Source organism: Colletotrichum siamense (assembly GCF_013390195.1).
Source record: "Colletotrichum siamense strain Cg363 chromosome Unknown KSG_Cg363_contig02, whole genome shotgun sequence".
NCBI lineage: Eukaryota > Fungi > Ascomycota > Sordariomycetes > Glomerellales > Glomerellaceae > Colletotrichum > Colletotrichum siamense.
The window spans coordinates 7,072,714-7,098,207 of NW_023501015.1; the positions used below are offsets into that span (position 1 = coordinate 7,072,714).

At 54.9% G+C, this 25,494-nt stretch overlaps 6 protein-coding genes across 6 annotated transcripts; 5 read left to right on the top strand and 1 right to left on the bottom strand.

The window, feature by feature from the left end:
* Positions 1 to 322: 322 nt before the first annotated feature.
* CGCS363_v003861 (Heterokaryon incompatibility protein 6, OR allele) lies at positions 323 to 2,392 on the top strand (the record flags this gene model as incomplete). The annotated part of the gene is made up of 1 exon (XM_036635710.1): positions 323 to 2,392. One exon carries the CDS (start codon positions 323 to 325, stop codon positions 2,390 to 2,392), a length of 2,070 nt encoding a protein of 689 aa, XP_036499348.1.
* A 632-nt stretch (positions 2,393 to 3,024) lies between these two features.
* Positions 3,025 to 4,071, top strand: CGCS363_v003862 (uncharacterized protein; the record flags this gene model as incomplete). The annotated part of the gene is made up of 3 exons (XM_036635711.1): positions 3,025 to 3,390; positions 3,468 to 3,644; positions 3,706 to 4,071. 3 exons carry the CDS (start codon positions 3,025 to 3,027, stop codon positions 4,069 to 4,071), a joined length of 909 nt encoding a protein of 302 aa, XP_036499478.1.
* A 1,402-nt stretch (positions 4,072 to 5,473) lies between these two features.
* asaE-7 (MFS transporter asaE) lies at positions 5,474 to 7,181 on the top strand (the record flags this gene model as incomplete). Its single annotated transcript, XM_036635712.1, has 5 exons — positions 5,474 to 5,664; positions 5,733 to 6,106; positions 6,157 to 6,360; positions 6,413 to 6,911; positions 7,058 to 7,181. 5 exons carry the CDS (start codon positions 5,474 to 5,476, stop codon positions 7,179 to 7,181), a joined length of 1,392 nt encoding a protein of 463 aa, XP_036499477.1.
* Positions 7,182 to 18,674: 11,493 nt separating this feature from the next.
* On the top strand, positions 18,675 to 20,622 carry cip2 (RNA-binding post-transcriptional regulator cip2; the record flags this gene model as incomplete). The annotated part of the gene is made up of 4 exons (XM_036635713.1): positions 18,675 to 19,025; positions 19,084 to 19,606; positions 19,658 to 20,518; positions 20,573 to 20,622. The coding sequence occupies 4 exons, from the start codon at positions 18,675 to 18,677 to the stop codon at positions 20,620 to 20,622; spliced, it is 1,785 nt and encodes a 594-aa protein (XP_036499464.1).
* A 1,963-nt stretch (positions 20,623 to 22,585) lies between these two features.
* CGCS363_v003865 (uncharacterized protein) lies at positions 22,586 to 23,488 on the top strand (the record flags this gene model as incomplete). Its single annotated transcript, XM_036635714.1, has 1 exon — positions 22,586 to 23,488. The coding sequence occupies one exon, from the start codon at positions 22,586 to 22,588 to the stop codon at positions 23,486 to 23,488; it is 903 nt and encodes a 300-aa protein (XP_036499463.1).
* Positions 23,489 to 24,052: 564 nt separating this feature from the next.
* On the bottom strand, positions 24,053 to 24,895 carry hH2Az (Histone H2A.Z; the record flags this gene model as incomplete). Its single annotated transcript, XM_036635715.1, has 3 exons — positions 24,053 to 24,241; positions 24,318 to 24,449; positions 24,791 to 24,895. 3 exons carry the CDS (start codon positions 24,893 to 24,895, stop codon positions 24,053 to 24,055), a joined length of 426 nt encoding a protein of 141 aa, XP_036499466.1.
* Between the last annotated feature and the right edge of the window lie 599 nt (positions 24,896 to 25,494).

A 25,494-nucleotide genomic window follows, 5' to 3' on the forward strand; every position in this document is an offset into this window, starting at 1 on the left:
TTGAATCCTATTCCTGCTCCATGGTCTTGGCGGCGTTCAACGACTGGTCGACCCCCGTAGGTTGCAGCAGCATGCAGAGAGCTTAGCGCGAGCGGCTGAGTTTTGGTGTGGCAGGTTTACTCTCTGCATTCATCGTGATCCCTGCAGATCCGGACAAATTAACCCGTATCTGACACCGAGACTGGGTTGCGACAACAAAGCCCACGTGATGTGGTGATGAATTTCCTCGCATCACAGCCTTTGAAATGGCGAACGCGAGGCTGATCTTTGGAACACTCAGATCTGAAGCACCGAAGTCTGCGATACTCAACACCCTGCGACGATGGACCAAGATGCATCGTATCGTTATCAGCCTCTGCCGCCTGTTGTTGAGCAAACTCGTCCACCGCCTTTCACACGGCTGCTGTTGCTCAAACCAGGGTCAGCTGAAGACCCTTTCGAGGCGCATCTAGAGCTTGTCCACATCGAGCAAGCTCCTCCCTACGAAGCCCTGTCATACACTTGGGGCAAGCCGACAGAACAACCGAGAGACTACATTTGGCTCGACGGTCATCCATTACCCATCAAACCAAACCTCGAAGATGCGTTACGGTCACTGCGTTTCCCGAACCAGGCTCGGCGTCTCTGGGTTGATGCTCTCTGCATTGACCAGTCGAACCTGGACGAGCGCGCTCGTCAGGTTCAATACATGAGGCTAGTCTACAAGCATGCCGCCCGTGTCGTTGTTTGGCTGGGTCTCAAGACTAGTGGAACTCATGAAGCATTGCAAGCTGCGGAGAGGATTGCTAGACTCAGAGAATACACAGACCCGGCTCGCAGCGGCGCGGATAGTGCTCCGCCTGACTCGGATACTCTTCAGGCTCTAGTCTCTAGCATGATGGAAGATATCCCTGAGTCTGCCATGACGAATTTGGATGAGGTATTCCAACGGCCATACTTCACTCGCTGCTGGTGCGTTCAAGAGATTGTGGCATCGTCCTGGGCCATAGCCAAGATTGAGGATTTGGAGATGTCGTTTTTCGACCTGATCGCATCATCCTTATTCCTCGTACAATTGAAACAAGAAGTGGCGGTAAACGCACCATGGGAGCTATGGAACAATATCTTGATGGTCCGGCAGCCCAACCATCCAGTGTACCAGACAGAGGTGCAAGGATCTCTGGGCGGCTTTCTGCACCTTCTGGAACTCACACGAACCTTTCAGGCGACTGATGACCGCGACAGGATATTTTCCTTGCTCGGAATCTGCGACGAGGGAATCAATCCTATACTGGCTTTGACAGCGACGGCGAGTGGCCAGGTGAGCTGGCGCGGCCGCCTGGTCCGTCGTGGGTTGAAGCGAATATCTGATTTCATCAACGAATTCCACCCCCAAGGCACTTTCGGCACGCCCAAGGCGCTGATGCCGGACTACAAGCGAGAGACGGTGGCGGTCTACTGCGACTTGGCCAGGTTTCTCCTCCGCAAGACACCGCGGGTGCTGGACGTCCTTGACCATGTTTCGCACAACCAGGAGCCAGGGATAGGAGAGTACCCGTCTTGGGTACCCAAATGGTTCGAGGGAAGAACGTGTCTTGTCTTCAGAGGAGTCTTCTTTACTGGGTTCTACTCAAAAGGCCGCACTGATCCATACCTGGCCGATCTGCACGATATTCCCGCGGTAGCTGAGCCAGTGCGACCACGGGTCCTCTCTGTCGATGGATACCATGTGGACGTCGTGGACAGGATGAGCGATGTATTTGAGTTTGTCTCCGGGTCAAGGCTCGCAGGGTTTGCCGTTATCAAGGCTTGGTTTGACCTCTACGGCTTGCCCATCAACCCCAGGAGGGGAACATTATACCGCGACGGAAGTTTGCTCGACATGGCGTTTTGCAAGGCAGTCTTGGGCAGTTTCTTTGGGGCATCCATCGGATCCAACTACTCCTCGATGATGCAATATGGCGGGTTCTCCATGGCCTTGGACCAAAGCCTGTTTGGGTCGGTCGAAGAAATAAAGCAGGATACACTGGTCAAAGATCTTTCTGAGAACTTCCTGGCCTTTACAACCTTCTTGGCCGAGTCTGGAGCCGTGCAAGAGTCGTTCGGAGACCCCGAGCGCGACAGAAAACTTGTGAGCTTCTTGGTAGGGGTCGCTGTTGCTGCCAACCACCGCCGCGTTTTTGTGACTCGAGACGGGCGCGTGGGGATCGGCCCCAAGATGATGCGGCCCGGGGACGAGGTCATTGTGTTGTTTGGAGGTCGCATGCCTTTTGTCGTACGCCGAAGGGAGAATCACCATCTTCTTGTGGGAAGTTGCTATGTCAATGATGATGAGCTTATCTGGGGGAAAATCACGGATAATGTGAAGCACAACCGAGGCGGTCCTCGGACTGTGACTTTTGAGTTTCATTGACACTAGTTCGCAGAGAGACACATTCTCTGCTGGATGGAAGACGATATCGGAACGATTTTGCTGCGAGTTGAGGCAAGTCAGACCCTCGGCCTAGCCCTCTGCGGGCGTTGAGTAACACAGCAACAGCTCGCTGAATCCGGCGCCGGGAAGGGCCGAAGTTGCTCTGGCCAAGATCGCAAGAGCTTGGGCCTCTGCCGCGAACTATGTTGGTTGATAGGTCGAGAAGTTGGGACGACACATGGAACCGGCAGAGTAGAGGGGGAAAATTCCCCGATGTCGCCCCTCCACCATGCTTTGGCAGGCGGAGGAGGAGTCTCGAACGCAGTCGAAGTTCATGCTTCGGGCTCAGCTGACAGGAAAACTGGGCAATGAAGCAGACGCCCTTTGGTGAAGCTTTAAGCGTGAAACATAACGCAGCCACTGACGCATCGACGGACTGCGATGCGGGGCCGCCCGGCCACGTCTAGACCGTGGCCCATGATGTCATTTTAGTAGCTTGTATCTTTTATATATATCCATCTTGAAGTTCCCGTAGAGCTTATTTCGGAGATTGGGCGATATATGGCCGATGAGACGCCGGCGTGTTCTTCCCGTCACATCACAACCGAAGGCAGCGAAACAAAGTGCGCACGATGCAGATCGTCGTCGTCCCCGCATCGCCCAAGACTGGGCAAGCCACGATACAAGCGTTGTTGGAAGATCCATCGGAACCGACAGTGACAGGGGTCTATCGGGATACAGGAAGAGTGCCAGCCGAATTCAGGGAGCATCCCCGGTTCAGGGCTGTCAAAGGCGATGTCGCGAATGTTGGGAGTCTCAAGTTTTCCGGAGCAGACGCAGTGGTGACCATCACGCCGCCACTATATTCCGAATCGAAACCGCTGACCAGAGCGCGAGAGATGGCGGCGAATGTCAAGTATGCCATTGGTATGGCTGGGGACTCGGTCAAACGGTTGGTTTATATCTCAAGCGTGGGGGCGCAGCTAGAACACGGCACGGTAAGCTGGGATCTGAACGAGCGGCGGGAGGAAACTGGGGCGATAGGGGCCTAACTTTTGCTAAGATCTGAGTGTAGGGCGAGATAAAAACAAATTACGAAGCTGAACAGGCACTTATTGGCTCTGCGCCGGAGGTTGTGTTCGTGAGATGCGCGTACTTTATGGAGAACTGGGCGGCGGCGCTAGAGACTACCAAAAGCGAGAAGCGCCACTTCCACTCTGTTATATCGCCTGCGGACTACAAAATACCCATGGTGAGTGAGCGTGGTTTATACACCAAGGTGGGTTTGATGGTTGTTGATGGTCTTCTTACAGGTCTCGGTACACGACATCGGCAAAACTTGCGCCGCGCAAGCGCTCGCAGCCGGATCCCCCCTCGGCGAGAATCCTTACGTCTTCGATCTCCACGGGCCGGACACGTATTCGACGGAAGACGTGCGAAAGGTTTTCGAGGGGAGGATAGGAACGGGCGTCGAGGCGAAGCTAGTCGAGGGCGTTCAGCTGGAGGAGTTCTTTGGCGAGATCTTCCGGCCCCCGATGGCCGGCATGTTTGTGGAGATGACGAGAAGCTTCTTGCCTGGCGGGGTTGCGGTCGAGGAGATTGTGGAAGGTGCAAGAGTTCAACGAGGAAAGACGACACTAAGTGAAGCTGTTGAGAGGATGATGGGTGGAAATGGGTAACGTCCTCACACGAATTAGTGAGGGCGATGTTAGTAGGGGCCTACTGATTGAAATTGTAGCATCGAACCACGCCTACGGGTACAGATCAAGTCAAACCGCACAAGTGGTAGCAGGAAGCATCGTGTAATTCAAGTTCAAAAAAACAAAGATGGACCAAAAAGATACTAGGGGGAAAAATCAAAAAACGAAGCTGGATGTCAATCGCGGACGGGAATTGAGCCCGACGTGGGGGTCGAACCCACAACCTTGAGATTAAGAGTCTCACGCTCTACCGATTGAGCTAGCCGGGCGACTGGACCCAGCTGGTATGTTGGGGTATCGGGCCGTTTGGCAGCTTATGATGCATGGCTTGACAGCCATCGCGCCACGTCCGCCCGAACGAGGTTCGAAGTTCTGATGCCGCATGTCGAGTGCGCGATGTCCAGAGTGAGTCAGAATCTGTGCAATTTTTTATTTTTTTTGGTTTCGAGAAGGTTTTGTTGCATTCCAGGTAGGTTTGTTTGTCTTGCTTTGCTCACTCCCGAAAATTGACCCAATTCGTCGAGCCGGAGCCGAAGCCGACATTCCTAAACTCCCATCCCTCCCGACAGATTGATCTATTAAAATCTCAACCTTTTTCCCCTCTCGAATTATCGTTACTCATTTGATCACATGAATTAGACTTGCTACTGGTTTATGTGTAAGATTATATTTTTAAGAAATTCATCCCCTTAACCGTATCGAACAAACGCATGGCATTCCAGCGATTCGGCATCGGGTCTCAAAGTTCACGGCTTCGTAGGATTCGAACCCCTGCCTCAGTCCCTAACCTTCGGGCTGTACAGGGGTCTGCGGTTCCACACCCGTCGAAACAAACAGGACCCTGAAAGTCTTTTGGCTTTCTTAACGGTTCTCAGAAGCTCTACACTCAGAAAACAAAACAGCTAGACGGAACAAGACCGTAAGCTGTCGTACATATCGCTGTAGTTCACCAGGCAGGCGGCAGGGGATTTATTGCTTGAAAGAGAAGAAGGTTTATTCGCCTGTATCAGTGGGATCGTGCAGAACAGCACGCCTTGTAGAGCTCCATGCCCCCACAGTCAGCCGGCGGAAGCAGCAGACCCCATTCAATAAGCTGCGAGCAGCATGGCAATGCAGTGTCTCGTTGGTTAGTCGGTGGTCATCGTGATGTTGTCATTGTATTCTTGGCCCACTGTCGGGGGACTTTGGTTGTGGAGACACATCGGACTGATTTCTCGGTTCGAAAATGCCATGCTCGGCTCAAAATCCCATGCGAGGGGTTGGGCGGAAAATAGCTACCTATTGTACCATCACACAATATAAAACGAGATCGTCATCCAAACTAATTTGAGGCCTTCTTGTTCTTCTTTCTTGCTGAAACATCGAAATCAGCCGGCTCAAGATGTCAGTGTTAAGAAATCAAGAAGACATAGATACCGTCACGGTCATGATGGACGGCGAGAAAGCACAGAAAGTATCAGACACTAGCAGTCACAACTCAGATAAGAATGATCCGGGGGAACTTCAGATGGATCACGGTGTCGTCGCCTGGCTTCAAGTTTTGGGAAGTTGGATTCTTTTTGCCAACACATGGTAAGACAACAAACCCTCTATACGTATTCGGCTTCAACACCACCTTTCAAGTACGCTGACAACATCAGGGGTCTCTCCAACTCTTTTGGCGTCTTCCAGGCATACTACTCCACGAACCTCCTGCCCGACACGAACCCTTCGACGATTGCATGGATCGGATCTATCCAAATCTTCCTCATGATGCTGATCGGGGTCTGCGCAGGCTGGCTGCTTGACGCGGGATATCTCCGCTTCATCCTTGTCTGCGGCACCGCCATGACGTCCCTAGGTCTATTCATGCTCAGTTTGTGTACGAAGTACTGGCAGATTTTGCTGGCGCAGGCCTTCTGCGTGGGAATCGGGAGTGGGCTGTTGGGATTGACCTGCGTTGCCGTGATTCCGCTGTACTTTCAGAAGCGAAGGATGATCGCGACGGGGATCGCGGCTACAGGAAGTAGCTTGGGTAGGTGCACTCATGGCATTAGCGATACTCGTCGTCTTACTTTGATTTAGCTGGCATCGTGTATCCCATTATGGAAAGACGTCTCATCGCCTCTATCGGCTTTCCTTGGGCCGTCCGAGTGTTTGCCTTCATCGTCACGGCAAGTCTCCTGGTATGCATCGCCGTAATGCGTCTTCGGCCAAACCGCAAGCGCCGCGGTGCTCTCTTCCGACTGAAGCATTTCCATGACATCCCCTATGTAACCTTTTGCATCGGTAGGTCTCTCTCACAGGATCCCACCTCAACACCATCCCTAACACATGCCAGCCTTCGCTCTGATGATCGGCTCCGTGTACATCCCCTTCTTCTACGTGGATGCATATGCCATCCGTCTGGGCGTCGACGAGTCCACGTCCTTCTACATCCTCAGCGCGATGAACGCAGCCAGCCTCTTTGGGCGTCTCGCGCCCAACTGGCTTGCCGACAAATACGGCGGTATCAGCATCATGATGCCCTGCTGCCTTGGATCTGCCGTTGTCTTATTTCTCCTGCGCTTCGCGCATGACATGCCTGGTCTGATCGCGGTGTCCGTCGTCTACGGGTTCGTGTCCGGGGGCATGGTCTCGCTGCCGCCGGCCACGATTGCCAACCTGACGGACGACATGGCCGACTACGGGACGAGGATGGGCATGGGGTACACGATTGCGAGTATCGGAGCGCTGATCGGCAACCCCATCGGAGGTGCTGCGCAACGGCGTCGAGGAGATTCGGTTGCGGATGTTCAAAGGGAGTTTCAAGGGACCTGGATCTTTGCTGGAGGGTTCATGTTAGCGGCTGTTATTTCGATGGTTTTTTCAAAGTATTTGAGAGTAGGGTCCGTCTTGCGAGGGAAGTGTTAAGGCTTTGAGTGCTCCTTGTCTGCAGCAATGACATTGGGTTGCGAATGGCTTCTTAAGACTAAGAAATATGTAGCATCGAGCTTGAAAACAATGACGACAGAAACATCAACAAGCATCTGAAGCTGGAAGATTATGTGTCATTCTATACTGTGTCCGGTCAAAACAGTACCAGCGGCTTTGCCCAATTGCAGGGGTAATGCGCGAGCTTCCGGGAACTCGCTATCGGCGACCTGCCCTCTCCAAGCTCAGAGGACAATAACTGTTTCGGAGTAGCAGAAAGATTGAAGGTGAGAAATTTCTCCACCGACTTCGGACAAATAGCAGGTCTCTGAGACGAGCGTCGCACAAAAGAAGACTTCCGTAATGGACACAACTGGCTTTTTCGATGTTCCAACGACGACGACGACAAGTTGATGATTTGATACCCTTGAACCCAAGGAGACGAAAGTCATGACGTTGGGTAAACGATGGGTTTTGAACAGAAACCGCTTCATCGCGGACGTGGTCATTCCAGGCATCCGAAGACAACATTGGGCCAAAGTTACGATTGAATCTTACAACAAGTCGTCAAACACTGCGCAAAGGCCGCCATTCCCCATCCCAGAGCCTCCATCTCTTACACTTTATCAGCTCTCAAGACGTTATGGCTGACCATCAAGTCTTCGCCGGACAAACCTAAACATCGGCTGCTGAACAAAAACTACGTCATATCACACACGCGGCTACAATAAGAGCCGGCGATGAAGGATTCGTGGATGAATGACACAGGGCTTGCCTATGGAGTAAAAAGGCAGTCATCGGCCTTAAAGCTCTATGTAAGGCATAGGGTTTTGAAAAGGCTATGATCTGACATGTCGCGACCTAAAATGAGGCAGCAACGTTGCAAACTTAATCTTCATCACCGTTGCTTGATGTAACATCAAAATGTGATTTCAGAGTCGAACGTTCGAACCGTCTGCCTCACAGAAAGAGAGTCATGATGACACCACATTATGTCGATCTAAGCTAGATAACCCAAAAGCTCTCTGCGGCATCTATCACCAGGGCGTCCGAATGCTGAAGAGGAATTCAGGGGCGTATTCATGGCCACTTCGTGTGACAGCTACTGTCAGGAGAAAGTGCAACTGCCACGCTCTCCCTCCTGACAACCAACGCGATTCTCGGCAAGTATCTCGGATTACCTCGTATTTCTCAGCTCTGGCACCTTTTGGACTACGGTTTGCATTGCAGATACTTCAGAGGGAAACGAGCAGTCGTCACATGGGTACCGGAGGAACCGACTAATGATGAACCCCGTCGGCTCAGAACTTTCGGTCTTTGGGAAAATGCGCAGTCACATCGTCACCTGCCGCCCTGGAAAGGGGGAAGGGACCGGCCTAGTTAGTCTACCGGACAGATGTTGGTTGTCCAAACGTTACGTCTAGCGTCGAAACATTTCTCATCACTCACAAATCACTTCATCAAGGGATTCCCCCAGCCGAATGCCCCAAAAGGGCCGACCAGAGGTGATTTGCAAAAGCGTTTCTTCACCGCTCCCAACCTCGAACCAACCACTTTCCCACCCTTATGGTATACACCGCACCTCACCGGAGCCCCCTCCGATCCCTCACGGTCGTTCTGCAAGAACCATAATCGCCACCGCGTCGCCCAGCCTCGCGACATCGCTGCGCTGCAGAATCCTCATTTCGCGGGAAAACGGATGGCGAGGCAGACCGCAAAGAAAGAGGGCGTGGGAGTGGAGATGTGTGCCCTGGACAAGCGAGTCACCCTTAAAAGGGAGGGGCTTGTGAAATGAACTCTCTCGCGCCGCTGTGCTGGGTATATAGAAAAAAAAGCTTGCAGTCTCGTAGTTTACGGCGTGGTTCGGGGTCGATCGTCATCCGACGACGGCAGAGGAGGGCGCGCTCGCCGAGATACTCGAGACTCGCTACCACGAAACTGCTTTGCCATTTTTAGCCTCAGACCATTGTGTATGTGGAAACGGTTGTCTCTGAAGATTCTGAGGTGACGCAACGCATCTCACCCATCGTCGGTTGAAGGCTATCCCAAACACTGAGCCGTATCATCAGGCGTCGGTTTTCCAAGGTATCATGTCCATAAAGCTTGGTTTATGCCACTGAGCATAAGTGATTCCCAAAGGAGCGTCCAGTATTGTGCATGGAACGACAGGTATTGGGCACTAGCGTGCGATTCAGACCCAAGGCCCGCAAGGGGGTGGAGGTGGAGGGCATTCCGGCTCCCCGGCACCAGGCCGTTGGAACATACTCAATTACACTGCTTACTCGGAATTTGCAGCCAACTGCCATCATCTCCCTGAATAAGAAGGATGATCTTGGGGCTGACGTTGCCTCGGCCACAAATTACCGAATGACCGATCTGCAATCCCTGAACGGAACGATATTTTGACCACCACGGGGGGGGGGGGGGGGGCATGCTCTGCGCCGCTGGAGAAGTGCTTCGACGGCCTGTCGTCTGCAATATAATTCCGGAGAAGGCGAGTATTGGGAATCTCGGACCGGATTTTGCTTCAAGACGTCTGAGGTAGCGTTCTGTCCGTCGCACGCCGGAGGTGATACCGGATCAATCACCAGGCTTCGAGCGAACCGTGGTTATGGGCCCTAGGCCGGCCCCATATGTGATGTTTGCTTCCCGCCATGCATAACCGGAATATGTAGGTCGCTTCCGCGTGTCACATCGGTCACGTGGTGAGGGAAGCTCGCAACTTCGCCAGAGGCCGCTGGACCTCGTCGCAGATCTGCAAATGCTATGAAGAGGTCACCTGTTCCTCGTGGGCTATCCAATGCAGAGTGATCGTCTGGCGACTCCAGAGACTTCGAGAACAGCCTCGTGCCAGTTCCGTCGGACCTGACAGAGAGAGCGGTGCCGCCCCGCCGGATGCCTGTGTTCTGGGGCATTGCATCGTTGTGTTGCCTTACGATCCTAGCGGACCATGTCTTCTGCAACTCGCATCGGCAAAAGAGGATCGCAAAGGCGGAAAATTTATGCAATGACTCTGGTGTAGCTACGACCGATCTTGGGGAGGAGGTACGTAGTCTGGAAGCGATCATGTCCTTTTGAGCTCCGCTCAAGGAAGATCTGGAACATTGCAGAAAATGTTCGACCAGGACCAGCGCTGGGCGGCTAGCTTATTAAAGACCCAATAAAAGAAAAGCCAGGTCTTCACGACAGTGAGTATAGGGGTTGGGTAGCGGTGACGGAGGACCTTGACCGAGACAATGACCAGGCGCTTGTCCAGAGAACCAGCCTAAATGGGTCGCTTCGCTCGAGGAACCATTTTGAGACTATCAAACGGCAAGCTGCTTAGAAACGACAGTGATTGTCAGCGGCGCGCAATATTGCTGGAGTGGAATGTTGGACAAGCCAAATCTCGAAACCTGGGTACAAAATATCGAACGAATGAGAGTCTCTTTGGGTGGAGGAACTTGAGAGGGAGGTTCATTTACACAAAGACGCGTTCTGCATGTCTGAGTTGAGTGAAAACGGGATGAATGCTTGCAAGCGCCGTCTGATGCAATAATTGTTGTTGGCAAGATGTCCGAAGAAGCGAAGAGGCATGCCGCTCCCCGAGAGTGTCGTCGCATTTCTGATTCTTGGTGATGTTGTTGCATATTTTCTTGCTTGCAGATAGCCGCATCTAGGCAAGCAAACACGCCCATTGGGCTTGATTTCAACACCCATCTAGGAACGGTTGTAAGCAACCCGGCTCCTGGCGAAGCCGCCGCGTCTCGGCCGGCGCAACTCATTGGACAGGGCCAACTTGCCATCTTGTGCCATTAGCTGCCGGACTACCCAATCGAGGGCGCGACCCAGCCATAGCTGACAGTTTTGGGGGCGAACTGGTGACCCATGACACCCTTGCTGAAGCGTATTCGTCGAGCTCAACTTTGAACAGGACGCAACATTTCTTCGCAGGATCTCGTAGCCAACAGGAACAACCAATCGGAAATCCATACAACGATCCTGTCGGATTCGAGTTAGTGGTCGCAAATGTCGATGAAGGCAAGGCAATGATAAGAGTGGTCAATCAGCCAGCGAGTCGGGGTGGCTCCGGAGACATTGCTGCGGCGGCGCACCGGTCGGTGGGTAAGATTAAGCTCCATCTCCATCTCGCATCTCGTGAAGAGCAGGGATATTTGACGGGGATGCGAAGCATGGGACGCAAGGGTCCGGCACATTTATGAAAGGTGAGTGCCGCGCGATGGCGCGTGGGCGATTTGTGCGACGGTGCATCCCAGTGTTCCATCCCACCACCCAACGCACAGTTCAAGCCGCGGGAAGCTCAGGCCAGACTTAATCGCGTACTGATCGTGGTTAGCTGGGATGCGATTGATTATACGGGACGGCATCTCTGGATCAGTCGGAGGGTTGAGGGAGGCAAGGCCTGCCGCCGTTGAAAGCAAGCGAAGCGTTGGAAATTGCGCTGCTAGCCTCGCAGACCCAGTTGTTAATCCAGCGGAAAGGGGGCTCCTCAACAAGCCTGTCTAGTTATCGCGGCGACTTCCAGGGGCCAGAATAGGGGTTCCTGAACCCTAGAAGATTACGAAGGAATCAACGGCGGTAGCATGGAACTTTGGAAGTAGTGGAGCAGAGCCAGCGTCTCCGGGTTTGTATCCGTTTGTCGATCTCGCTCCGTCAGACGTTTTCTCCTGCCTTGAAATCGACGGCCGCTAGGGGCAGCTTAGGGAACGGCGAATGCTAGGCGTGTAGATCTGGGTCCAGCGTGACGGCCCGAAGACGTCAGGGCCGGAGTGCCAGGTTCTGGTGCGAGGACAACCTAGAATGTGAGTTACCAGGTGGCGGTGGTACCGACTCAACCATTCGTATCGTCGCCTTCTTTGCTTGTTCATGGTTGCTTTTGAAGGTGACAGCGGCTAGCTTCCCAGCGTTTGGGTTGGGTCGTCACACCAGCGTAGAGTGAGGCGACGAGGAAAAAAAAAAAAGTTCCCGGCGATCCGTATCAGACACACGGAAGTGCTGCGTGACCACAGATCTGCCTTGTCGATTCTCGTTGGGCAATATCAGCAGAGTTGGATGGCAATGGCAAGTGACAGATGTGATCCATGGATGTCCATCTTCGGTGGGTTCGGCGGTGCGGCGCGTGCGAGCACTTATCCGTGGAAGCCCAAGACAGAAAAGAAACAGGAATCGGGGTCCAAGAACCTTGACCAGCGTGCCACGCGTATTCGACTCCGCGACCAAGGTGCTGGATCGCCAATGGGCTTGCGAACGATGTGGTGCGGTATCGGTATCGGTGGGCGGCGGCAACGGGGTGGTACCTAAGGTAGGCCAGGTACGTATGGTGGTATGTAGGTAGTAGACATGGAGGCAGGTAACGCAAGGCATCCGAATCTCAATCTCATCGACCCGTCATGACGGACAAGCCGTGTGCTCCTCACTTTTAGTGAAACGGAAGGGGGCGAGGGATGCGGAGTCTTTGTGCTGCCAATGTCCTGATATTTTGCAGCTTGCACGTTTGTGGTGAGAAAAAGAAGTCGAGGGTGGAAGCGAGCCTGTGCCGAAAAGGGGTCTGGTACGAATAGGAAACCGCGTCCAGGACCGGACAGGGAACAAGGCGGGTGGAAATGGCGGAGGGCGGACGGATGGCCCATGGGCCATGAGGTGGGCGATGGACCACGGCGGCCACGGTGAGTTGGGGGGGGAGGACGGCGCGCTTCAGCCCGTGAGAAGGTGACATTGAAGTTGCTTCTCGCGAAGGGCCTGTCCATGCAGCCGTAGATGATGTACCCTGGGTTCTTCTTGGGGCAATGTCTCAGTGACAGCTTCAGACGTGGATGCAGTGTCTTCGTATCGTGGAGGAATGGATGCGCATGCATGTTTGATGTGTTTATTGAGATTGCGTGGGCGTGCAGGAGAGATGGAACCAACCCAAGAGATTGGCGTGCCGCAGCATAAATTGAGGCAGCTAAGGTGCGTCCAGTACGAATGCACGAGGCCCGGGTATTTGTTTGCTCCAGGAACGAACAAGACGCGGAGGTGAATGGAAGCCAACTGGAACCTGCCCGAAAGTGCAGTGCAAGTGTCGAGCCCGGGCAAGGAGGAGTTTCCAGAACAGAAGCTGACTTACCTTACCTGCCTTACCTAAGCGACCTATCCGTAGTTGAAAGGTCGGAAGCGTGAAGGCAGGCGACATGGCAATGTCTCGCACCTGCCGCTCATCGCTGCTGCCCCAGATGGATTCGGATTGGTGCATTCACTTTACTGGTGGTTGGTGGTCGCTGGTGGTGGCTGCCCCTGTTGGAGTCGTGAGTGAGTACCGGCTTCAACGTGGGGAGGCTCGGCATTTCCCCGGCTGCGATTGGCTGGCGATCATGTGTCTGGGGGTCGCGGCCGTGGTTCCCTCCATTTCTGCACAACACAACTCACCGCAGGATACACTTCTCATGCAGGCACAAGCATGGCCGTCGTGATTGGCTGCTGGCTGACTATACAGTGCTTTGGTAACTGTGTTAGAGACATGGGATGCGATCAAAGTCAGTTTCGTTGCCGTCAAACCGCAGTGCCAATCTGTTTGGCCTGACGCCGACTGGAAACACGGGAACCCTACTCGGAACGGGGTGCATGTTGTCGGCGAAATGAGTTGATACGGTGTACTAGCAGATCGCCATCTTGCGCAAACCTAGCTGCTTCAACGGTGTTCGATGCATTAGTACTGCTGTCAACAGGTGGGCAGTCATGGCCGTCATTATGTGTTCGTCTGATGGCAAGCCTCGAGGACGCTAGCGGTGTCAACAGTCAACTCAAGAGTCACGGACGGCAACTTCGCATTCTGGAAGAAAGGCACAGTCAGTTCGCGGCAGTTGCAACCGCGACCGCACTGTCCTGTCTGGTGGCCCAGTGCTAGGCTAGTCATGGCGCCTTCCCAGCAGCGATTGCCATGTCTAAGGCAATGCAGCCCAGCATATCCGGCAAGCGCGGTGGATTATTTTGTGCGTGTTTCCCAGCAACGCACGGGACGGTGACGGACTACTGCTACTACCTCAGTGTTTGGAGGTGAGGTGGGAGGAGGCAAGCAGCAAGGAGCGCGAGTGATCGGTGAGGTCTTCTGTTGGTGACAGGCAGGAACAGACTGGGGCCAACGCTCTTTCTTATTCGCCTGGCGTCTTTAGCCCTGCGCCAGTGCGCAGGAGCAGCCAGTGACAACCGGCGCCGTCCAGCTGACACTGTGCTAGCGCCATGTCTGTTTCTTTCCCCGTGCCACCTTCCCGTCCCTCCTTCCGCTTCGCCATGACCACACTACCTATCTTATCTGGGCAAGTGCCTTGCTTCATACAAGGTAGGAATTGTCGATGCGAGTTGCGACTGCCTGTTTCCCGACTTTCAAATGGATCTTGCAGAAAGTGGAAGGATATGCCTGCCGTGACCGAGGTTGCCTCAGCAGTGGACGTAGGGCGACGCAAAACAATATCAAGCTGCAGCAAGTGGGAAAGCAAAGTTTGAACGAGGCCCATCTCCATCTGCATCCGCTGCTTCCTGGTAATTTCCTCATATTCGCACCTCTCCGATTCCAACTCCCGCCGTTTGTTACAGTGTCTGGCGCAAGTCACTCAAAGCCATCCACTTTTAATAAGTTTGCCGTCAGAAAAGACGATACCCGAAATACCTACGTGGTTCTGGTTCTGGCGTACGACCACCCACGGTTGACTTCTTCGTAAGTAAAGTACGGAAATGGAGCACCATGCCACCACTTTCCTTCCGTTCCATTGCTCAAGTCAACTTGCCCCTTTTCTCATCACCTCCACGTCTTGCCTCCTCTCCCCTCGGCCCCGAGGCCCGTCGCCTGTCGCCCATGCGTTGCCCCCCTGCTGTGTCCGTAAAAGACGCTGCTAGAGACTCCAGTCTCCAGTCTGTAGAGCCAAAGCTCCCGTCCTGCTGCTCCTGCTCAAATATCCGTCGAGGATCCCCGTCCCGCTGTGGGCTGTGGGCTGTGGGCTTTCTCCAGCGGCGGTGTCCAGGACCATCGTCGTAGCCGACCACATTATTTCGTGACCCGGCCGCGGATGGTCGCGAGGACGGAAAGAGGAATGTGAAAAAAAAAAAGAAGGAAAAAAAGTCTGGAGAGACGGACCCAATTTTATATATAGGGATTACCTACTTTACGGGTACGGTTCTGGAGTCGTACCCTGCTCTGGCCTGGGCCTTTTGGCATGGGCGTCGACAAGGGACCGGCATGGCATGGACATGGCATTTTGCCTACGGTATTCGTCCGGTCCAGCACCTACGGGTCTTGCCTGCGGGTTATTACTTTGCCCTCCTCGGAGACGATGGACGATGGGGCGCATTTGGAAAACCCTTGAAGACTACTGGAGACGCGACACCGAGCAAGCAGAGCAAAGAGCGGTGGTCACGGCCATGTCCATCCACGACCATGGGTGGTAGTGCAGAATGCTGACCGTTCTTTTGCCTCGCTCCTCATCTCAGTAAGTATTCAGACCCTCAGTACCTTACCCCGAAAGGTACGGATACTCCCTCCTCCATACAGATTTACGGGCACATGGCAAAACAGTCTTCGCAGGCTCGCACGCGGCAAGACGACACGAGACGACACGAGACGAGACGGCCCTTCCCTTCCCTATTCCCGCCGCCCACCGCCCACCCGGCAACAATAGTTTCGATAGTCGGCCTTATCTCACCGCACACGGGTATTCCCTGACGAGGCCTGCCTGCCCTGGGTAAGGTACTTGGGTAGCACGGTAAAAGTACCTTTCCTACTATTCGCAAGGTGCGTACCTGCCACTGCTACTTTGCACCCTGGCCTAGGCACTTGGCTTGTACAGGGCAACGCAACCACGACGAGCCAACAACAGCAACGACGACAACAGCAGAAATCAAAGAGTCAGTTGGCGTCCAAGCTAGCGACAACAGAGTCAGTGCCAGCGTCAACTCGCGGCTCCTTCTCGCATCAACAGCCCAACTCTCTTTTCTCGACACAGGGCCGACAGACACAGAGTAAGAGAGTCTGGACGCGCAGATACGACGTACTGGCGACCGCAAAACCTTGCTTTCCCGCCGTTCGATGCAGCCGGCTGGCGAGCTGCCATCCCAGTCTGGAAGAAGTCGTTTCTGTATCTGCATCTGCATGGTGCATCCATTCATCGCGGAGCCGACTGCTGATCGCCGTTCTTCTCCCAAGCAGCGTGAGCCGCATGCGCGTTTCCTAGGTCCTCTTGAGAGTCTCGAGAGGATGGCCACCTGATTCTCCGTCCCATCATTTTCATCCACGCATCGGGTCAACGGTCCTAGGGCAGAAGCAGAGGCAAAAAGAGAGACAGTAGACCCAGAGTACCTTGCGTGGTGTCGCACCCGCACCCGCACCCGCACCGGCGCCGGAGCCAGACCAAAGCCAAAGCCAACCCCGGTCGACAGGTTCATCAGAGTCCATAGTCCACACGAATAACAAACCCTGACAATGACTGACCGCACTGGACTGAGCTAAGAGAGAGGGAACTGGAGCCTGTGCAATCCGACTGGTTGCAAGTCCTGGTCTTCCGGGACCCCCCATTCCTAATATTTTCAATACTCTGACCAACTGAGGACGGCGGGTGCAAGATGGTGCTTGGTTTGTTGTTCTTGTTGTTGCAGTTGCTGCAGGCCATCTGCGCCCAGACGAATTAAATCATACAACTGCTACAGCATCCGTGCTTCTGATACCTCATCAAGGGTACCTGAGGTGGCTACCTTGGTCTGCACAGACTGAACGGGAGTCAGTTCCTCTGGATAGCTGTCGGCGGGAGTGACACGCACACGCACACGCCTCAGATCGCCTTTCGCACAAGCATAGATACCGTGCTATCGACTAGTAGATGGAGGATACCTTGGTAGGTCCCGCTGCCAGTGCTGCCACGGGTTGTCGTTCCTGTCCATGCACACTGTAAGAGATGGATGCTCCAGGCCCTCTATCCATCTAGCTGCGCTGTCCTGCGCCGTTGACATACTTGTCAAGGTGCCTTACCTACCTAGGGCTCCCAAAGGTGACATTCTGTTAATTCCATGACAGGGCATGGCTGAGGTGAGGTGATTGATGCTGGACATGGACGGCCCGCATTCGTAAGGCCCAGCACCTCTCTTACCGCTGTATTTCTGCTGTGCTGGGCAGTCAGTCATCCAGGCCAGGCAGTTCCGGCCCTGGCCCCCCGGGATCCCTGGGCCCTCTCCCCTTCCCTCCCCTCTAGTGGAGGTTCCATTGCTCTGAAGAAGATGAAGAAGAAGGAGCCCTTGTCATTCTCAGCGAAAGTGTCCTTTCTTTCCTTCCATTTCCCTTCCGTAGCCCCCCGCCCCGTCCTTCTGTCTGCCAAAAGCCCACCGTCTTTCTCGCCATACCCTGTCTTACCCGTCCGCATCCCAAATGATCCCTCCCTCCCCCTCCCCTGGCTGACCTTCCATGGGGGATTGGATTTGGGGCCTGGCCTGCCTGTCTCCCAGCGCCCTCTTCGTCTTCTCGTCGCCTTCTGCCGTTGCCACACCCCTTCTCCTGGACCCCCGTTGGCTGGCCCGTCCAAGGTGGGCCCCCAGTCATCAGCTGCGTCCGCTGTCCACTCTTGTTCCATCGTCGTGGGTGAGGGAACCATAGTACTGCCGTTTAAAAAAAATAAAATAAAAAAAAAGCTCCCCTTTTTAGCCTCCTCACTCCAGCTTCTTTTTTTTTTTTGCTGCAACAATTTTTCCCTCTCCTGCTGCCCTTTCCCTTTCCCTCATTAACCTCCCTCCCCTCCCTCCTCTCATCCTCGACATCTTATTGAGCATTTTCAGCCTCAACAACGGGCGTCATCACTGCCTGTCCTAATCATCACGCCTACAACATCCTCTTCCCCCCTCCCTCTCTCCCCCTTCCCCCCCGTCCGAAAAGGTGCACCACCCTTGGATCGCGTGTCTGCGACTGCGACTTTGCTATTGCGACTAGTCTTTCACCTGCTGGCACTGGCAACCGGCACTGACTGCCAAACACAAAAAACCTGCGCTGCGTCTTCGGCGGAGAAACGAGCGAGCGAGAAGAGGGACCAAGAAAAAAAAAAAGCACCAGCCCGACTGCGCCCGTCCCGCAGCAGTAGCAGCCCAGCCCGCCACATACCACACTTCCAAATCCCTCCCACGCCCTCCTGTGTGTGTGCCTTTACTTCCGTCGCCCACGCCCCTACATAACATCCGCCACGGCATTTTGTTCTGGTCCAGTTCTGTCCCGTCACAGCGTGCGACTGTCGGCTACTTGCATCTTCCCATTTTTTGAGACCCAACTCTTGGGGGGCCCTTTTTTTACCCACGAACAAGAGCGACCCGAACGGATCGAAAACGAACGGCCGCCGCCGCCGCCCTGAAGAACCTTGTTGCGACTTGGAGGCCATTTTTTCCCCCTCTCTCCCTCTTGTTGCATCAAACGGCGTCTATCCGGTGATCCCCAACCTGCTGCATCACCAGACGAACCAAGGAAAGGGAAAGAAAAAGGAGACCAAGAGGACGACCACCACCATACCTCGTCCCCTCCACGTCACTTTTCTCGCTTGCGGGCTCTGCATCTGCTGCCGCCCCTAGCCCTCCTGCGCCCTCCCTCCACTTCCGCAAATTTCTCCCTTTCCACTCCCAACGGTACGAGCCGGTTGCTGGATCTCACCCCAGTAACTGCCAACCACGGGGACTAGAGCTCCATCACGACAACAATGAGCCAGCAACACGACATGTATCTCGACTACTCAACCCCCGCCAATCGCTCCCCGAGCTCATCGAGGGGCTACGGCGGCAGCTTCCAGTCCGGCTTGTCCCTGCCCCGCCAGGCACAGCGCCCCTTCGACAACGGCCTGGGCTCTTCCGCCCTCTTCCCCTCCGACCGTCTCGGTTACAACCCCAGAGCGATGGATCAGATGTCTGCCAACGGAATGCCGGGAGGATACATGCTGGACAACAACCAGGCGGCCTGGAGTTACAATGCCGGCGGTGTCGCGACTGTCAACGGTGCCATCAACGGTGCCAACAGGCAGAGGAGCGTAAACCGCCGTGCCGCTCTCCCTACGGTAAGTTTCATCAACCACGGCCGCTCTATCCGTCCCAACGTAATCTGACATTTCGTAGAATTGGACCGATCAGGGCCTTGGTATGCAGAACTCTTACGGCTCCAGCCTCAACGGCGGTATGTCCAACGGCCTGCGTTACGACGGCCACGCCGATATGCGACCCAGCTCGCAGACCGAAGAGCAGCTCATTCCCACCGCGATTGTAATCAAGAACATTCCCTTCGCCGTTCGCAAGGAGACTCTCGCTGCCGTCATGATGGACATGCATCTTCCCCAACCCTATGCCTTCAACTACCACTTCGACAATGGCGTCTTCCGTGGCTTGGCCTTTGCCAACTTCCAGTCGCCCGAGGATACCAAGATTGTCATTGAGGCCATGAACGGCATGGAGGTGCACGGCCGGAAGCTCAGGGTCGAGTACAAGAAGATGCTGCCCGAGGCCGAGCGCGAGCGCATCGAGCGTGAAAAGAGGGAGCGACGCGGTCAGCTCGAGGAGCAGCACCGCGCCCCCATGCTGCATCAGCAGCCTTCTCTCCAGACGTTGAACAGCATGTCCAGCAACAGCAACCGCAGTGCGCTCGGTACGTCGCCTCTCACGAGCCATACGGTGTCGCACACTAATGTCGCGACAGGAGACGTGAACCTGAACGACCCTGAGACGCTCGAGTTCTACACCGAGCTCACCCTGTTCAAGCGTGACAGCAGCCGGGAGATCCTCATCTTCCCTGCTTCCGTCTCCCCTGAGCAGCGTCGCCAGATTCACATCTTGGCTCACAACATGGGACTCGAGCACAACTCCATCGGAGAGGCCGATTCGCGACAGATCCACATTCTCAAGCGTCCTCAGCCGTCACCCACAACCCAGAACCACCTGCCTGCCGTTGGATTGGATTACCACAAGAAGGGCCTGAGCAGAGCGGCCACGTTTGATTTCGCCGCTGATCGGGAGGCTCGCAGCGCAAGCACCAACTACTCCCATGCCATCGGCCGTCAGGGCCCGACCCTTGAGCTTCCCGGCAGCCCCGATGGCAGCGGCCTGGCCAACTTGCGTGCCGCCAAGAGCTTCGCCGACCTGCGATCATTCAGCCCTAGCCCGTCTGCGTCTTCCTCGAGCTACCTGACGGCCATGAACGGCATCGGCAACATCCCCCAGTCTGGCAACCCGGGTGCTCGCTTCGGCGACTACAACGGCGGTGTCAACCAGACCGGCGCTCTCGCGACCCCCAACCTCACTCCTACTTCCGGCACAGTCGGCACCCCTGGAACCGACAGCAGCCTGCTCAGCTCCGTCGGTGGCTTGAACCTGGGATCCTATGACGCCTCAGCTCACACGCAGGCGCGCAGCACGCCCGGTGCTATCGGCAGCCAGCGTCCTGGCGCCAACGGCTCGAGCCGCAACGCTCCCGACAGACAGCCCCGGGGCCCCGAGTGGGAGCCCTCCGCCGGGTTCAACGGACGCAACCGCTCCAACGGCCACATGCAGCGTGGTAGCGGTGAGTTTTTCTGCCCGTGATGCTTGACACGAGCTCGAGGCTAAACAGCAACAGACTCCTCCGACAACGCTCCCCGTGCTGGCAGCGCGTCTCGATTCCACTAGACAAGAACCCTAATTTCCTCGCCGAGACTGCCACGACAACCACTACAATGAGGACACGATTCATGACTCGCGACGTATAGACCACTACAAACGACATTCGACGAGTTCACCCAGCCCCCCCACAGCTCGGTTATCGGCAACCCTGTGTTATTCATGCCATTTGTCTTTCATTATGGACACTCTCCCACCCATACTGCTTATAATGATGATTTGTTGGACACGAGCCTTTGGCAGCGTCATGATGTTTCGCTCGGCCGTCTCGGATTTGGTGGATAGAAGATTCCTACGTCGCGGCGGCATCCTTCGTTGGATTCACGTCACCCGCCCGGCAACGGAAACCTCGGCTCATCGCTGTTTTCACGACCAGAGAAGGATGAACGGAAAAGAAACCTGGATACAAGAAAAAAAACACTTGATATGGGCAACCATTTCGACATGGCACGGCGCCCATGGCGGTCCCCTATACCCCTCTCCCTGTTTCCCCGCCATACCTCCTTTCATGGCGCGCGGAAGCATATGAACCACCTTTGACGATGAATACGCTGTTACGACCTTTTTATGTCTAGATAGCTGTACCAGCATGCTCGACAAAAACCGTTTTTTGGATGACGAGACCATGCTTCGGCGACCATGACTATACCCACCTAATATCGCGGTCCGGCATCATTTTCACACACACCATTGACGACTGAGGATGGATGTTTCAAGCCTCTCATGGGCTCATCTCACGGCCAAGTTTTTCGATTGAGCCTCTACCCAAAGTACCAAAAACCCAGGAGCGGGTCATTGAAGAAAAGAAAAAAAGTTTGAACTGATTCTGGGCGTTGTTTCTTCTCATATTTGGCATTTTACTGTTTTCAATCTCGGGTCCCATTTTTTCCCCCATCGATCTTCTCTCAGACTTGACTGGAGCCTCCCAGCCTGAGTCTGGCTCTGATGGGATGGCACTCTAAGAGAAACTTTGATTGGGAAATTGGCGTTGAGGCTGCATTGGGGCTGCTTGGTCGTGTTCTATTCACTCGGGTCTTTATAGGGACCTTGTTAGAGTTTGCTGCTTTTTGTTATTTCCGTCGGATCTTTTTGATATGCATTTGCGAGCATCGAGGTTGGATGACAGGACGAGATCAGCGAATGATCATTTGTGGATGTCTTCGGAAGACACATGGGAGAGACGAGATGAGAGATGGCAGAAATGCGAGGACGGCCAGACCTGTTTTGTAATGTGCATTGGCACAGAGAGCGAGAGAGAGATAATACGATGACAGAGGATGATTGTATGGAGAGCCGCACACACTGGGCCGCTGTGCCGTTTTGCGCGTTGTCAAATATACTGCGTTTGATTTCATATCTGAGGTCCTAGTCATAAGTGAATGAATGAATGTGTATGCTGCTTTTCTGGAAACGAAGCTGTCTCACTGATGACTGGTGGCTGACTGGTCCGAGTACTCGGCCGCCGTACTTCGACCTCACGGCGTTTTGTTAGACGTGGACCTTCTCGGCCCCCAAACGTATCAATGTTCAACCAGACAAAGATTCTGTCTTTGAACCGGGCACGTTTCGCACCACCTCGGCGGTGAGGGATGTCTTTGATGAACCAACATGTCCGAGCCTAGGTCGGAAGAAATCCATGCTGTGTTCTGATCGGGTGAGGATGAGATGTGAGAACTCGGTGGGTTAAATAGATGTTTGGTTTTTCTCATCCTGTCATGGACTCTGGACGACGACAAGCGGGTTTGGTTTGATCGTCCGGTTTGTTCGACAGTCACTGAATGTGTATGGCAATCATCCCATGTGGGAGGACTCATTCACCTGTCAAGCTCGGGAGGGGGTGAATAACATCTTCATCTTCTTGATAATCGATGCTTGGTTCTTCTACGACAGCTCCTTGAGCAAAAATTCTGCTGCCAACGACCACCTCGCTGGATCAAAGCTCTGCCAATAGCCAGATCTCCCGGCTCTCATGATGATACCACGACTTCTCCAGCATCGCCCCATCGAGCGGGGCGATATGCAAGCAAGAACAGCCCTTCCAGATGGGCCTATCCGTCAGCGAGACTCAACAGCCATTTCACCATCGAGCTCCCAAGACAGCATCAACACCGCCCGCTCTTCCTCATCATCGCCGTTGCCACCGCCGCCGCCGACACCCCAGGCATGGATCTGGCGCTGCCACATCTGCAACGCAACCTTCCGCCTCTCCTGCACCCGCCGGTGCCTCCACTGCGGGCACGTAATGTGCACCACCCCGCCTCCGCCCCCGACCAGCAGCAGCAGCAGCAGCAGCAGCAGCAGCAGTCGTCGCAGAAGCAGAGCCGGGCCCTGCGCCATGGAGTTCGACTACGAGCGCTGGGCCGCGTGGGGCGACTGGCGTCGACTCCGTCGCGCAGCAGAGGAGGAGGACACCTTGCGGCAAGAGACAAATCGGTCTTGGGGTGTGCGGGAAGCGCAGCGCAAGAGGCGGCTATACGACCGCGTGGGAAGCTGTCGGGACGACTGTGACTATCCCTCCGAATGCCACCACCTCAGGTCGGGGTTGTGGCAGCGATTCACGGTGGTTGACGGTGGTGAGGTCTCGCCGCTTAGCCCGCTGGCTTTGTCGCCGGACTCACCGTCCATGGAGGAGGCCGCGAGGTCGATCTTGAGAATGGGCGTCGAGGAGGCGGATTGCGTTTTCGCGGCAGCGGATTATCTGGAGAGCAGATTTGCTGGGGCTCATCAGGGCGAAAACTCAGGGTTGGGGTTTGACGTATATGTAGACGCGCCTGAGAGACAAGAGTGGGAGGACTGGTGGGATGACGACAGTGGGTACGGAGCGGCTTCCGAGGACGAAGACGTTGACATGGTCTATGAGGATATTCGCGGATAGTCGTCAGGAGAGACGCAGTGGAAAAGCAGCAGTCACACCGAGTTTGCAATCATGAGTGTGCACCCCATTACAATTTTTATTCGTCTACCTAAGCCCATCAGCCAGTGCCATATCCGCGTGCCTTCTTAGGAACCGAAACAGGAACCTTGAATTGTTGTACATGTGAGTGCCAGATTCGGGGCGCATCTGCGCGGGCCCCGGGTGAGTGTGCGTGTGTGTGCAGGTACCCTTCATTCCTTGGGAACGAGGCGCTCTCGGCTCCTCTACGGCCCCGTCAAGCATCGTAGCCCATTATACGTCGAGCGCAAAAACACCAGCACGAGACGCTGTGTCGCGTGTGCCTCGTCTTGCGAGACGTTATTCAGAGCACATTTTTCTCCAACAGTGTCGTCCCTGACCAGGATAAGGAAAGCCAGAAACAGCATCCCTTCAAACCAACCTCACCCCAAACTACCAGGAAAAAACATAAGACAACCGGGAATATCAACAGTTTGCAAGAGACATTGGAGTGAGCAGGGTGGAAATCATGACAACTCTTTGCCTTGGTGCTTCGTCTCCCATCTCTTAAGCCTCGAGGGCCTTGGCCTTCTTCTTCTGCTCAACCTTGAGCAAAAGCGCGCGGTTGATGTGTGGCAGAACACCACCGAAAGCGATGGTGGCGCGGATCAGGGTGTCGAGCTCCTCGTCTCCGCGGATGGCGAGCTGAAGGTGGCGGGGCGTAATACGCTTGACCTTCAGGTCCTTGGCGGCGTTCTGTCACGGTGTTAGTTTGCACGTTAGGCAGACGCCGCGATGAGTCAACGCGGGACGTCGGGAAGGATGCACTTACGCCCGCAAGCTCGAGAACTTCAGCAGTCAGGTACTCGAGGACGGCCGTAACGTAGACCGCTGCCTTGGCACCAACGCGCATCTTGTTTTGCGTGTTGGCCTTCAAGAAACGCTTGACACGACCGCAGGGGAACTGCAATTTTTTTGATTATGATCAGCAGGCTGCGCAGCCAGAACGATGGCCAGATGCGCCATCCGGGTTTGCGCCGTCGAGTCTGAGCTCCCGAAGCATCGTGCACGCGACCAGCTCCCGTATCCATCATGCCGCCTCCGCGTGGGCGACGAAAAATCGGCGGCGCGCGGCAGAAGTCGATGGTAGAGGCCGCCGTATGGTCGAGAGCGACGAATAAAAGAGGCGGTTGTCGTGGATTGACGTTGGGACGCGTCGGAAAGGAGTGGTCGGTCGATGATCGATATCGGGGCCCAGAATCGGCGTGCAAAGGCGGCGCATCATCATCAGGTCGCAAAACTTACCTGGAGCCCAGCGCGGGCAGAGTGGCTCTGCTGCTTCTTGGGGGCCTCGGCGGTGGCCTTGCCTCCAGATGTCTTTCCGCCAGACTTTCCCTTGCCGCCAGCCATTGTTTATAGTGATGCGAGTGATGCGCGAAAAGATTCGACAGGGTTTTCAAAAGCGAATAAAATCGATGATTCGATCGAAGTGGGGATGCGCGAATCGAAAGCAATGTTGGAAAAAGAAGAGCTCTACTCGAAGAAGCTGTTTCGGGTGGTGGTTGAAGATGGAGGGGTTGTCGAGGGAAGCTTTGGTGGAGGTGGATGGAGGTGGCAGAAATTTAGCAGAAGGCTGACCGTGATTGTTGTTGTTCGTCGGTGACGGCAGGACTGGGTAGGACAGGGGGGGCGAATGGGAGCGGAGGGCGAGTGGTGAGTGGTGAGTGGTGAGTGGTGAGTGGGAGGGAGCTTTTCGGTGGGTGCTGCTGCAGTGCGGTGCAGAGGTGCGGGTGCGTTGCGGGTGCGGGTGCGGGTGCAGTGCGGTCGTGGTGCTGCAGGAAAATCGCAGGGCACCTTCTTCAGGTTCGAGTTCGAGTCGGTGTGGTTGGTGCCCGAGTGCCTTTTTTTTTCTCTTGTCGGTTTCTCCTCCAGTCGTGCTTCGGGTGCTAATCTCTCTCTGTGGTTCTGTAGACGTCCATGGCAAGGCAAAGCGAGGTGAGGCGAGGCCA